This window comes from Gorilla gorilla, chromosome 5 (assembly GCF_029281585.2).
Source record: "Gorilla gorilla gorilla isolate KB3781 chromosome 5, NHGRI_mGorGor1-v2.1_pri, whole genome shotgun sequence".
Classification (NCBI taxonomy): domain Eukaryota; kingdom Metazoa; phylum Chordata; class Mammalia; order Primates; family Hominidae; genus Gorilla; species Gorilla gorilla.
The window spans coordinates 56880617-56894757 of NC_073229.2; the positions used below are offsets into that span (position 1 = coordinate 56880617).

The 14141-nt window shown below is 42.5% G+C and overlaps 1 protein-coding gene across 2 annotated transcripts; it reads right to left on the reverse strand.

Annotated features, from left to right (window-relative positions):
• Positions 1-183: 183 nt before the first annotated feature.
• SAYSD1 (SAYSVFN motif domain containing 1) lies at positions 184-11330 on the reverse strand. Of its 2 annotated transcripts, none has more exons than XM_004043957.4 (2): positions 11000-11330; positions 184-1909 (listed from the first exon to the last, which is right to left on the reverse strand). In XM_004043957.4, the coding sequence occupies exons 1-2, from the start codon at positions 11327-11329 to the stop codon at positions 1565-1567; spliced, it is 675 nt and encodes a 224-aa protein (XP_004044005.2). In that variant the 5' UTR covers position 11330; the 3' UTR covers positions 184-1564. The 2 variants fall into 2 exon arrangements, with proteins under 2 accessions (XP_004044005.2, XP_055246304.1); XM_055390329.1 differs by lacking the exon at positions 11000-11330 and adding an exon at positions 5456-9835.
• Between the last annotated feature and the right edge of the window lie 2811 nt (positions 11331-14141).

Below are 14141 nucleotides of genomic sequence, written 5' to 3' on the forward strand. Positions count from 1 at the left end.
ATTATATGTTTTTAAAATACAAATTAGTTCTTTCCTACAGCAATGCTTACTGCCCTGAGCACTGCAGTAAAACTTAAGATTAGGGAATTACTCCCTTGTATGGGGCTTTTATGAAACAGAAAAGCCCAAGGAAAGTATCAAGAAAATTAAGAAAGCCTTAAGAAAATAAATCAGTCAACAAAATTGTATCTTAAATACAATCAAAACTTCATGTTTAATAGGGATTCATCTGTTTCCCATACTTTTTACATGTTCAGTTCAGACAGAACTCATGGAAGAAAAGACTTTTCTGTGAGATAGAACAGACCATCTGCTTGACCGGATGGTTCTGAGGGACAGCCAAACTCCCAATGGCCAAAGGGCTGTGAGGAAGAGCAACACATATCAGAAGAATTTTCAGCAAGGGCTGAAACACAGTAAGGTTAGCCACAAAATGGAATGAGAGAAGCCCTAACCCAATGGGAGTTTGCCTAATTTTAATGAACCCAAACTCTAACATTGTACTGGAAAAGCAGCATTAAAATCCAGCCTGATTATCACAATTTACAGAATTTCTCACCAGAGGCCCATAGGTGAAAAAGCTGCTTACTCTAAAGCCCTTAGAACCGTATTGTGAACTGCGCATGCGAGGGATCTAGGTTGCGTGCTCCTTATGAGACTCTAATGCCTGATGATCTGAGGTGGAAGTTTCATCCTGAAACCACCTCCACCACCACCCCGTCCATGGAAAAACTGTCTCCCACAAAACTGGTCCCTGGTGCCAAAAAGGTTAGGGACTGCTGCTTTAGAATATAAGAAACAACTCAAGCAGCCAACGGGTCTGGAGTTAACACTTCCAGCCCTCCCCTTTGTACACACTCAACACTTCTTGCTGAACTGGCCATTAATAACCACTTGTGAAATCCCTCCCCACACCTGCACTTAGGCGTTTGTCTCTTCCTACCTTCCTTTACTGAGTAGTGGCAAAATAATAGGAAAGTGGAAGATGGTGATGGGCAATAAAGAGGGACCTATTTCTGAAGAGGAGATGTTTTAAAGATATTTTATTTTTCAATACCAGTAATGACTGAAAATTAAAGAATTAAAGCAGGAAGCAAAACAAAAACAAACAAGAAACCCAAAACTTGCAACCTAAACTCTCCGGGAAAAAAAAAATTGCTATAAATGTTAAAAGACTTAAAGAGAACATTGACAATGCAGCCCTGATGTACCTAATCATACTTCAAACTGCTGGATGTTTTAAGCTGAGAATCTCCCCAGTGCCTTTCTAGTGCTCTAAAATCATCTCCCAAACAGATGAGAAATGAAACAAACAGGTCTCCCTTCTTGAGTACATAATTTTTATAAATTGCATCGGACCCACAGTGAATGTATTTTAGAGAGTTCACCAAAACTATCAAAGATCAAATGGCAGCAAAAGATCAGGGAAAGAAGGTAGAAAAACTATGCAGTCACAGAGCTAACCCGCAAGCTGCCCTTAGTCCTATACACCTGAAATCAAATCCATAGCCAATGGAGAGGAAGACCACATCAGAGGTTAGCTGCATGACAGCACAGCTGGGTCCTATCTCCCTGCCAGGGGTCTCAACTGTAACTCGCGCTCCAACTGCTCTGCAGTCAGGGTGCCCTGGATGGCTTCACAGCCTGGATTGAACACAGAGTAGGCGCTCTTCTCTCCCTCTTTCTTCTCTTCAGGGCCTCGTGTCCCGACGTACATCCAATAGAACAAGGACAGGACAAAATATGCCAGGCCAAATTCCAGTTCCACAAACAGTCCCAGCAGGACCAACCAGAGAAGAACCTTCAAGAAGGTGATATTGGTCAGGAAAGACTGGTCCCAGCACGATGGTAGAGGAATGGCTGTGTTCCATGGTGGCTCTGATGTGCTGCCCTGGGGCTGAGCCGCTTCCTAGGATACACAAACAAACAAAAGAAAGAATAAAGGGTAATGGAGCTGAGATGATCAAAACTAATCTGAAAAGGCAGTTTTCATTGCTCTGAGAAGGCTGCTGGCTCACTGATTTCTATTCTTTCATGCAACTCTCTAAAACAATCATCTCCAAAGAACCTATGTGCTCTACTCCAACTGAATCAAAACTGATCAGCACTTAGTGAGATGTGACCTAATAAAAGCCCTACGTATTCAGACAGATTCTTATTCGTGGGAGTCATTTCTTCAGATTAGTCTGCTGCTAAGAAGAGCTAATTTGTGCCCCATACAGAAACTCCTGAATAACTGATAATGCAACAGTCATGACAAATGCTTCAAATACAGTCAGAGTCAATATACCTTTGTTGATTGGATTTGATGACCTAAAATATTACGAGTGACATGATTCTAAAATAGAGACAGGAAACAAAAATCCTTTTTACGTTTAAAAAAAAAAATCAGCCAGGTGCACACCTGTAATCCCAGCACTTTGGGAGGCTGAGGCAGGCAGATCACTTGAGCTCAGGAGTTTGAGACCAGCCTGGCCAACATGGTGAAACCTCATCTCTACTAAAAATACAAAAATTAGCCAGCATGGTGGCACACGACTGTAATCCCAGCTACTCAGGAGGCCGAGGCATGAGAATCGCTCAAACCTGGGAGGCGGAGGCTGCAGTGAGCTGAGATTGCACCACCACACTCTAGCTTGGGCAACAGACCAAGACACTGTCTCAAAAACAAACAAAAACCACTGTTACAGCCATTACTGGGCCCCCTTACCTTCCCATCCCGTGATTAACCTACACAGGTCATTGTCACTCACCCAAGGCCCAGCCAATGTCTCCTAACTAGACTCCCTGCCTCCTATCTCTTCCCTCCCCAAGCCATCCTATGTACAACTGCTAAATGAATTTTCTTAAAGACCCATTACCCTCCTGTTCACAAACCTTCAAAAACTTTCACTGCCTACAGGATAAAATCCAAACTCCTTGGGCTGGAACCCAAGACCCTCAATTTGTTCAACAGATTGAAATGCCAGTAGACAGGCCCCTGTGCCAGATACTAATGGCAGACACAGGTATTTAGACAGCTCTGTGTCCAGTCCACTGTTTTCGGAACTCTTTTGAACATGACCTACAATAAGGAATACATTTTAGACTGTAATCCAGAATACATATATGCAACAAAGTTTCACAAGTCAACACTTACCCTCCCTGAGACATTCTCTTGTATTTCCTATTCTACTTTAAAAACATTTTTAATAGGGAACAAGATCTTCTATATTAATTTCACCATCCACCAATGGGTCACAGTGGTCTAGGAAATTCCATGACAACACGATCCACAATCTTTTGTTCCATAAATGACCCTTCTTCTCCAGCTTAACTGGTCTTATTACCCAAAGATATTCTCAGTCCTCATCTCAAGCCTAGAATTCCGTCCACTTCCTCTGTCTTCCTTAACTCTTTGCCTTCCTTCCAGGCAAGCACAGTTCATGAACTGTCAGCCCTGACCTCCCTGGGCATCAGGGAGGGTGCCCCCTCTGCCTCCCCCAGAACCAGCTAGCTCTCCCGTTCATTAAGCACCAAACTATTCAGCACTACAGTGTCTCTCTTTTACTATAGGTCATGTCATGTATGATGCCAGATTGTTTAAGTACCAGGAAGCCACGTGTCTCCAGATCCAAACATGGCATCCCATACTTAGGTTCTCAATTCATAGCAGAACTTTCAGTTCATCTCTTCAGTTACATCCCCTATTCTTCTTCACGTGAATATTTAAAAGGGGATCACAAATACTGGGCATCTGATTTATGATGTTTCAGAAGTTCTATTTTGTCAGAACCTTCTTTTTTAGCATCAACATTGTAATTATTATCTTTTCAGTTAGATTAGAAAGTCTGATTGGAGAGGCCCTTATATTATCAGCCACATCCCTGACCCCTGATACTCATTAAAGAAAGAAATGTCTGTTTCAGATTTGACATGCATGCACAGTATGCGTTCTGGCCCAAGAAGAATGCAGCTGGGCAGTGTTCTGGGCAAAGGGGAGAGTAGCATGAGATGACAGGGCTAAGGAGGGAGGGCATGAGGGTGGGAGCCAGATAAAGTAGGGCCAGGCAGGTTGCAGTGAAGATTCTGGAAATGAGAAACAGCTGAAGGTCTAAGCACGGAACTAACCAAAAGCATGAAATCCCTGGTGCTAAAAAGGTTGGGGAGGAGGCCTAGCAAGAGAGAGCCAGACATTGACTAGGGTGGTGACAGCAGTCAGATGGAAATAGTGGACTGATGGACACAAAATACATTCTGAATATACATGTTGAGATTCACAATAAACTAAATTTATCATTTAGGGAGTATAAAAAGAAGAATGTTCCTATGTCACCATTTACTGAGAGCCTTCCAATGTATGAACTCTTGTAATCCAGGAAGCAGGCATTATTATTCCCAACTTACTGATAAGAAAACACTGAGAGGTTAAGTAATTTCCCTAAAGCCATAAAACTAGTGATAGGCAGAGATGAGGTCAGTCTGGGATCCTAGGATGGTCTCCTCCAAAATATATTTTATTTAATTAGGGGCCTTTATGGGGGGTGGCAGGAGAAAGGTTAGGGAGCTAGAGGTAGATGGGTGTGGGGGGTGGGGGGGTAAACAAACTGACGAAGGGAACAAACAAGAGGAGAGATACGGACATTCTTCTGCCTCATTTGGAACTTGTCTGAGTACCAGTTCCCTTCTGCTGTAAAACCTGGGTGAAGAAGTGTTTGTGACTGTTACATCACACACAGGCATGGTCCAAGGAAGGCACCGCCATTCCTCAAATATCAAGCTGCTTCTTACCTTAGGGCCTCTGCACTTGTGGTTCCCTCTGAGAGGAATGCTCCCTTCCCCTCATATCACTTGGTTGACCCCTCCTACTACAAACAGCAAAAATGTCACCATATGTGCCCTTGGCTTAGTTCCCGTTTTTGCCAGGGTGGTTCCTTCTTGTTAAATGTCTCCTCCTTAGTGAGTTCTCCCTGCTCAGCTGATTTAAAATAGTACTCTGCTCCCCTCACGCCTAATTCACTATCACAATCTACTGGTTTTATCTTTTTTCTTTCATAGCATTTATCTGGTTTTGTTTATTGTCCTCCTTTCCCTGCTGCCCCAAGCTCAAATGCAAGTTGTACAAGAGTAGGACTTGTGTGTCTTAATTACACTGTCTCCCAGGATTTAGAACAAAAGCTGGAACACAGTGGGCACATGACAAGATTTTTGTTGAATGAATGAATGATAGTGAGGGAAAGGGAGAAATTCAAGATGACTACTAGATTTTGCGGGGGTGAGGCAAAGCTGTGCTTAGCCAGGCGACTCCAAAGGAGAGCCTTTGAGCAGAAGGCCAGCCTGAGCCAAGGCCTGGAGGTCAGGAGTGGTGGATGGGTATGGGAAATGGGTTCTGGGGCAGGGTGGTGTGCTGGGGGCTTGCCTGGGATATGGCTGGAGAGGGAAGCAGGAGGTTTCTGTAGGAATTTTTAAAAGTTACCAGCATTTTTGTCCTAATGTGGAAGAAGCTTGTCACAGAATTATTTCGGGAAACTGCTTTTCTCCAAGCAAAATCTGGTAGTGGGAAGGAGGATGTAGATACTTCCTCATCAATGACTGCTGAAAAGATGCAGCGGCACTGTCAGTCAGAGCGAGGCCCGGGTCGGGGCAGAGGCATCATTGCGGTCAGAGCTTGGCCCAAATGGAGGCCGCAGTGGCTTTGTTGCTCCAAATGACATGGTTTAGTTATTTTGATGGCCAAAGAGTAATCTTTGTGCATATACATTACAGTTTCTTGATCCCTTCATCTGTAGATGGACAGGAGATAAAGTTTTTGGAATCTCCATGCCTGAGATTAAAAGGTGTGGGACTTCCTCTACCAGGCTCATTTCCTTGGACCTAATATCCTCTGGGTTTCTTGGGTTTCTCCACATGGCTGTGGATGACAGGATTTCCCAAAGCTTTATGGCTGAAGCATATTCCATAGTGTATCTGTATGGTGGTTTCTTTATCCCTTCAGCTGTGGGTGGACAGGACAGGTCATTTACCATGATGTCCTCTAGGTTCAACAGTGTGGCTGCAAATGATATAATTTCATTACATTTTTCTGGATGAAGAGTATTCCATTTGTGTATATATACTACAGTTTCTTTATCCCTTCATCTGCGGATGAACAGGTTTCTCCACATGACTACAAATGACAGGATTTCATCCATTTCTGTCATGGAAGGGTATTCCATTCTGGATATATATTTCAGTTTTGCCATCCCTTCATCAAGGGATGAACAGGTTCAACTATGTGGCTCCAGGTGATACGATTTCAGTATATGTGCACAGCTGAAGGGTATTCCATTGTGAATGAATACTACAGTTTCTGTATCCCTTCATCTGTGGATGAACAGGTCTCTCTCCACATTGCTGGAAGTGGGGTGATGTCCTAAAGTTTGATGGCTGAAGAGTATTCCATTGTGCAAATATCCTGGAGTTTCTGTATTCCTTCATCTGTGGATGAACACGACTGCTTTACATTTGGCCTGTGCCAATGGCCATGTGGAAGTGGTCACTCTCCAGGTGAACTGAAAGTGCCAGACTGACACTGGTGACAAATGAAACAGGATGCCTTTGATGAAGGCTGTACATTGCCAAGAAGAGATTTGTGTCATCATTCTGCTAGAATGTGGCACCAACCCAGATCTTATGGATGTCTATAGCAACAATGCACTACACTATGCTGTGTATAATGAGAATACACTACTGGCAGAAAAACTGCCTTCACACCATGTGAATACTGAAGTGCTGAACAAGGATGCAAACACACCACTTTTACTTGCTATAGTTTGCAAAACACAGCAAAAGGTGGAATTTTAGTGAAGAAACAAGCAAATGTACATGCTGTTGATAGGTTGAAAAGAACAGCTCTCATGCCTGTTGTACATTATGGCTTGTCAGGTATAGTTAGCATTCTTCTTCAACAAAATATTGTCTTTACTCAAGAGTATGTATGAACAGACTGCAGATTATGCTATTTCTGGTGGTCTGACAAGCACTCACAACAAATTTTGCAACATTAAAAAAAAAAGATACTTGAAAATGGTCTTCAAAATGACAACCCAGAAGAAGCATCCAAGAAGAATGCAAGTTTGAAAACAGGAGGAGCAAGTGCAAAAGATTCTGGGAGTTCTGAAGCATCTGCATTCAGTATTTTAAAAAAAACTGTGTGTTGATTCATGGCCTAAACCAGATGATGAAGACTTGACTTTTACTACCAAGCAGTGTATCCCTGAGAGTGTTTCAAAGTCTTTACTTGGACCTTCATATAAAAAAGGAAAAAATATATAGTAAATGGTAAGGGAGAAGGGCCTCCTGAAAAACATCCTTCCCTAAAGCCTACCACGGAAATGAAAGATTCTGTTGTGAAGAAAGCAATAGAAAGGAAGAACGAACAAACATCCAAAGCAGAACAAGAAGTACAAGTGACATCAGAGGAAGAACAAGAAAAGCTTGAAAGTGAAAATAAACAGCCACAGGTTGAAGAAGCTAGAAAGAAGCACGAAAGTTAAAAAAAAAAAAGTATCAAAAAAACCTATATGATAGTACATCTGCTGACGATGATGATAAATTAATTCAACAAAGAAAGAGTGGAAAAACTTACCATCAGCGATTTCCTAGGAAGGAGAACAAAGAGTATGCTAGGCCTGCAAAGAAAATGTCAAATGAAAAGAAAAAGGTCAAAAAGCAAACTCATTTAGAGATGAACCTGATGACTTAACTCGGCCATCTGAAACAGCTTCAGAGGATCATGAGGAACCTTACCCTCATTGTAAGAAGTTTATGATGCTCATTAAGCAATATGGAATGGATTGTAATGATTCTCGTATCCTAATGGAAATCCAGAATGCATTTCTTTCATGTGAAAAGTCACTGGACCTTAAAAAAAATTATCTGTGAACAACTTACACTAGACAATAAGAAATATGAAAACTGAGTTTAGTGTACTGAAGGAGCTATCCAAAACACAAGAAATGAAGTCACAGTTCAATATCAAAAAGTAGAATGGAAACATGAACTCAACATTTTGCACCTCAGAAGAAGTGAGAAGAAATGCTAATATGTTATATGAAAAAATTAGGGAAGAGTTAGAAAGGAAAGTGGAGCAACATAGGAAAGAAGTTGAAGTAAAAGAACAGCTTAAACTGACTATCGGATCACTAGAAATAGAATTGAAGGCTTGAAGAAATACTTTAAGAAAAAAAAGATCTGATGCATGAAAATTGCTTGTTGAAGAGAGATATTGCCTTTATTGTGTATGTAAGTATACACAATAAAAAATAGGAACCTCGAAAGGGAAAAAGGACATTGAAATTGTTAAAGAAATGAATGATGACCTTCAAGAGACTATAAAACTGAATGGAAAAACATTAACAAAAACAGTATCCCAGTATGGTCAACAGCTTAACGACCTCAAAACTGAGAATACAATGCTCAAGTCTAAACTGGAGAAGGAAAATCAAAACAAGGAAAGACTGGAAGCTGAAGTTGAGTCATTCCATGCTAGACTGGCTGCTGCTATAAATGAGTGTGATCAAAGTGTGAAAACAAAAAGAGACCTAGAACTTGCTTTACAGAGAGCACAAGACGTTTCTTTACAAGAAAGAAAATGAGTTCTGATATTTCTGAACCAAAAGATAATGAGTTTTTAACTGAGCAACTTTCCGAAGCTCGAATTCAATACCCTAAAAAGTAAACTCCATGACACAAGAAATTCTCTCAGAGAAAAGGTTTTGGTTTTATAAAGTGTACAAAAGGACCTAAGCCAAGTAAATCCTTTGGAAAGTGGGACTACGTAGAGGAGAGAATATCTCAACTACAACATGAAAATCTGTTGCTTCAACAACTAGATGGTGCTCATAAGAAAGGGGATAATGAACAAAAGGTAATTAATATCCAAGGATGCTGTCTTGAGAGTGAAAAGGAAGGTCTTCTGCTAGAAGGGAAAAATAAGGAATTAATCAATGAATGCAATCATTTAAAAGACTGTTTCAGTATGAAAAAGAGAAAGCAGAAGGAGAAGTAAGTATCAAAAAAGATAAATATTTTCAAACTTCCAGAAGGAAAATTTAAAATATTTGGCTACGGCTACATGTTGAACCTAGTTGAATATAAAAATTAATAGACAAAAAACGTGTTTACCATACTGTATAATTCCATTTACATGAAACATCCGGAAAAGACAAATGTATAGATAGAAAGTAGACTGACATTTGTGCAGGGCTGGGGTTGGAAATGGGTAGTAACTGCTAATGTGCAAGAGGGGTCTTCTTGGAGTGATAGAGACGTTCTAAAGTTGCAGTGATGGTTGCATGACTCAATAAATTTACTAAAAATCTTCGAACTGTATGTTAAAAGAGATAAATTCTGTAGTATGTAAACCTTATTTCAATAAAGCTGTTTCAATTAAAAAAACAAAAATTGAAAATAATTTTAAAAAAATAGAATGCTAAAGAAATCTCTGACAGGCCACAGTGTGCCATCAAAATTGTCTGACATGAATTGTAAATTAGACTTTTTCTTTTCTAAACTAGAGGCAGAATCTGAAGAAAAAAAATTAAATGAGAATTTTCACACCAGAGCAAACCCAGAAATGATAAGTCAATGAAAATGAGCTTAAGGCAGAGTCCCTTATGGAAAAACAGAGCAATTAACAAGAAACTGGAGGTCCAGCATTTCCTCTCATCCTTTTGTCTGGCCATCAGCGTTTGGGTTCTCAATAATGGAAGTTTTTCTCTGAATTCAGTTTCTCTGGGTCCAACTCAATGATCTCATTCCTTTGGAAATGAGACATACAGTCAAAAGTTCATTGCATGGGTTAGACATTGTTTTTTAACTGCAGAGAGAAAAAGAATACGGGAAATGGTTTCTAAAATCTTAAGCAAGTGTTGTACTTAGAAAGTTCTAGTCAACAATAAAATTATCCAAAGACAATTAACACAAACTGCACACAAGGAAATGGATTGTCTGAACTCTGCTGCGCTCTTTTCACCTTTCTGCAAGTCAGTTGGAATCCTGTATATCACTGAGAATATCAAATCAAAATTGAGTAATAGGTTCAGTAATTTTTAAAAATTCCCTCAAATCAAATGTTGTGCAATAATAGATGAACTTACAGGAAATAATTTTAAGGTGAGCAAGGTACACTTTTCTTCCAGCATATTTTCATTTTAAAAGGAATTTTTTTAGTTCTTATTGCACTTATGAGGAACAAAGCACTGGGCACAAATTGTTACAAAGCACTTATCCCTTGATATGTTTTGTCCTGTATTTCCACATAGACATTTCAACCTCACTGCAAGCCACCTTACCATTTTACTGAGTTAAAACTAAATGAAAACACAAAAGGATGCAAATTAAATTCATCTGCAAAACAAGAGATTGCCAAAACAATTAAATGTGAAAACGTTATCATACTAAATCACTTTTTTTTGTTTGTGTCTTGAACATTCACTATGGAACTTGAATAAGCTTCTGCCACTACCGGCAGTTACAGCTACCACACTTTGGTAAATTCTGTATTCAAACGCATTTCTAAGTCACAGGCTATCTGGGCTACTAGCTGCATGTGCCCCAGGTGCGAATCAAATGAAGTTTTAATTACTGCTACTTGTGATCGGTATCCAATTAGACCTTTTACCCTCCATTAGCAGAGGGCTGTGGCTCAACTTGGTTGTGGAGAGGTTTCCCAATGCCACAGGGCGTCACGATAACTCAATTCGGAGTGAATAATTTAAGAGCAGAGGTGCTTTCTCCCAGGACCCTCGACTCTCGCTGGAATCAGGAGCTGCGTGGGTCGCGGGCTGGAAAGAAAATGTCAAAACTGGTAACAGTGCTGACACGTGTGGCCGGAGATGAGCGGTCCGGCCCTCGATCAGGAGGGAGGGGCCAGTAGCCCCGCCTCCGGCAGCTAGGGCCACACCCCCGGCAGCTAGGGCCGCGCCCTCGACTGTGGCTCCGAGGCCAGGTCCTAGGGCCGAAGTTTCCGTCGTCTCACCTGAACTAGGCCGGGCTGGGCCCGGGCACTCGCGGGCCTAGGTTTCCATACCAGGAACCGCTTTAGCCAGCCTGGGGCTGCCTTTAGAGTCGCTGCTGCTTCCGCCTTCTCTCCTGGGGTTTGTGCGCCCTGACTGGCAGCAGGGGGTTGGGCCGCCAGACCCGCCCGTTTCCGCGCCGCCCGAAACTCCGCTAACCGCTGTTCCATGGCGCGCGCCTCGCGTCCGTTGGCCGATAAGGGAGCGCGCGCCCGCAGGCCGTACAGCAGTTGCCTCCGCTCGGCCCGCGCCGGCCGCCGTGCGCCTGCGTGGCAGAAGCCCCTGCTGAGCATGCGCACTGGTGTGACCCGCGTCTCCTCCGTTTGTGAAGTCTGGCGGGTCGCGTGTATACTCAGCCGTCCTCTCTTCACAGGCACGTGGACACAGTGTCACCTCCTCAAGCCAAGTCTAAAGCACAGGGCTGCCCCATTGCCCCTCTCCCAAAGGCCGCTCTGCCTTGCTGCATCTCACTTGAGGGCTTAAGCCCCCACTGATCCAGCGTCCTGTATTCGGGATCTCTGTTGCTGGGCCCCAATGAACAGCGCCACAGTGAGAAGATGGTTCCAGGGGATAGGAGAGGCCCGTGATCTCTAGGACATTCCAGCGTCAGGAGAATAACAGGCTACATCCTACCCTTTTTCTCTTATCAAGGAAAGGGTATGCCAATCTTAGTACCTGGAGGGTGACTTTCTCACTGCTCACAAAGCAGGCTGTGCAGCTCCATCATTGGTCTTGCCACGTTGGGAAATTATCTCGTTTTGTGTCTAGATACGTCAGAACCTTAAAAAAACCAACAACAAAAACTTTTATTGGGGTGCAACATAAAATACACATATCTTAAGAATATGGCTCAGTAGATTTGCTCTTATGTATGCACCTGTGTAACTACCACCCAGATGGAGAGAAAGAACATTTCTGTACTCTGGGAGTTTCCTTGTGCCCTCTCCCAATCAGTACCCTCCCAAAAGGACACAGTTCAGGTTAGGGGCTGTTTTATACGTTCTTAAAGCTGTAAGCATCTAGCTAAGTGTCACTTACATAATTAAGACTCAAATATTTGTTGGATCTGGCTGAGGGTGACTCGAGAAATTAGACAAATTAGAACAGAGTCATCTATTCATTTAACAAACGTTTACCTAGGGCCTGCTCTGTCTAAAGTCACAGGCACTGGGGATGCTGGGATGAAAGGAAAAAACAAACAAAAACCTGTTTTCTTAGAGCTTACACTCCAAATGGAAATACAGACAATAAACAAATGTGTATCTACATATTTCATGTCATATGAGGTACTGATAAGTGCTGTGAAGAAAAGTGAAGCAAAGTAGGCAATGGTGGAGGTATTAGAGAAGACCTCCCTGAAGGTTTGTCATTTGGGCATAGACTTAAATGAGTGAGGTATGTAGATATCTGAACAGGAGTGTTTCAGTCAGAGGAACAAGTGCAAAGGTCCCGAGGCCTCAAATAGCACGCTTGACTTGTTCACAGAACATCAGGGAGGCTGTTATGACTGGATTGGAAGGAGGGAGAGGGAGGCAGGGAGGGAGGGAGGGAAGGAGGGAGAGAGGGGGAGAGAGGGAGGGAGGGAGGAAAGAGTGACAGAAAATAAAGATGCCAGGGGCAAGATCGTGCATGTAAGGCCCTGTAGGCCATGGTGAAGACTAAGTGTGGTGGGAAGCAGTTAGTGGATTTTGAGCAGGAGATGATATGATATGACATATTTTTAAAGGATTACACTGGCTGATGGAGGTGGGACCCTGGAAGATTGCAAGAATAGAAGAAGGGAAACTAGTTAGGAATAAATATGGTAGAATGAGAAACTGTAGTAGTTTGAGCTAGAGTGGTAGTGATGGAGGTCACGAGAATTGGTCAGATTCTGAATGTATTTTGAAGACCTGAGCCAACATGGTGTGAGACGGATTGGATGTGGAATGTGAGGAAAAAAGGTATCAAGGATGACAGGGCCAGCCATGGTGGCTCACGCCTATAATCCCAGCACTTTGGGAGGCCAAGGCAGGGGGATCGCTTGAACCTAGGAGTTCAAGACCAGCCTGGGGAACATAGCAAGACCTCATCGCTATTAAAAAAAAAAAAAAAAAAGGATGACAGGTTTCTTCCATTACTACCCCACTCCTCCTGCCCCCCCATACACATACACACATGCCCTGAGCAACCAGGCAAATGATGCTGGGGCCCTCTATTGAAATAAGGGCACACTGGGAGGAGAGAATTACAGAATAAACACTGGAAGTTTTGTATTGGACATACAAAGAACTTGAGATGCCTATTGGATATCCAAAAAATTGGCAGTTAGATAGTGAAAATGATCTGAGGGGAAAGTCAGGACCGGAGGCACACACTGGGAGTCATCAGCATGTGTATATTTAAAGCTGTGAGACTAGATAAGATCAAACAGTGAGTGTGGATAAGAAGAGATTTGAGGGCTGAGCCCTGAGTGGATTACAGATAGTTTGTAAGAGAAAAGAATGGGATTATTACACCACAATGTCCTCTCTTTGAGAAACCACAAGAGGAAATTTCTTGCCCATTTTGGTGTCAGGAGCATGTCTGCTTCTCTTGAGAGATGGGATTCTTTAACTGATTTTGTCTCCCACTCGATAATGACTCTAAGACCTTAGGCCCGCATCTTGCAGGCGTATAGAATTAAGGCATACAATCTGTGGGCGGTTGCAGTCAGGGTCCCTGATAGGAAACGTGGCACCTTCCAAAGGGTGAAGTAAGAAGGGCTTAGTGAAGGAGTAAGTTACAAAGGTGTGGCAGGATGAAGGAAGCCAGCAAGGGATGGTTCACAGGAAGTGCTACCTGTCTCTAGGCCCAAAGCATCAGGAGGACAGAGCAGTTATCAGAACCCAGTGAGCCCTGTAGCTATAGGAGAAGCAAGGAGACACAGGAGCCCTTCAGGGAGCATAGAACAGGTAGAGAAGGGTGGAAAGAGGATCAGAAGAGGCAAACAGAACATCCAGGCCAGAGCTAACGTGGTTCCTGCTCTGTCTTGCTTTGGAAACCTTATTTTCTTTTTGCTTTGTTTTATTTATTATGAATTTACTTTTACTTGGTGCTTTGTAAGCCTCTTTAAATCCTTTTTGG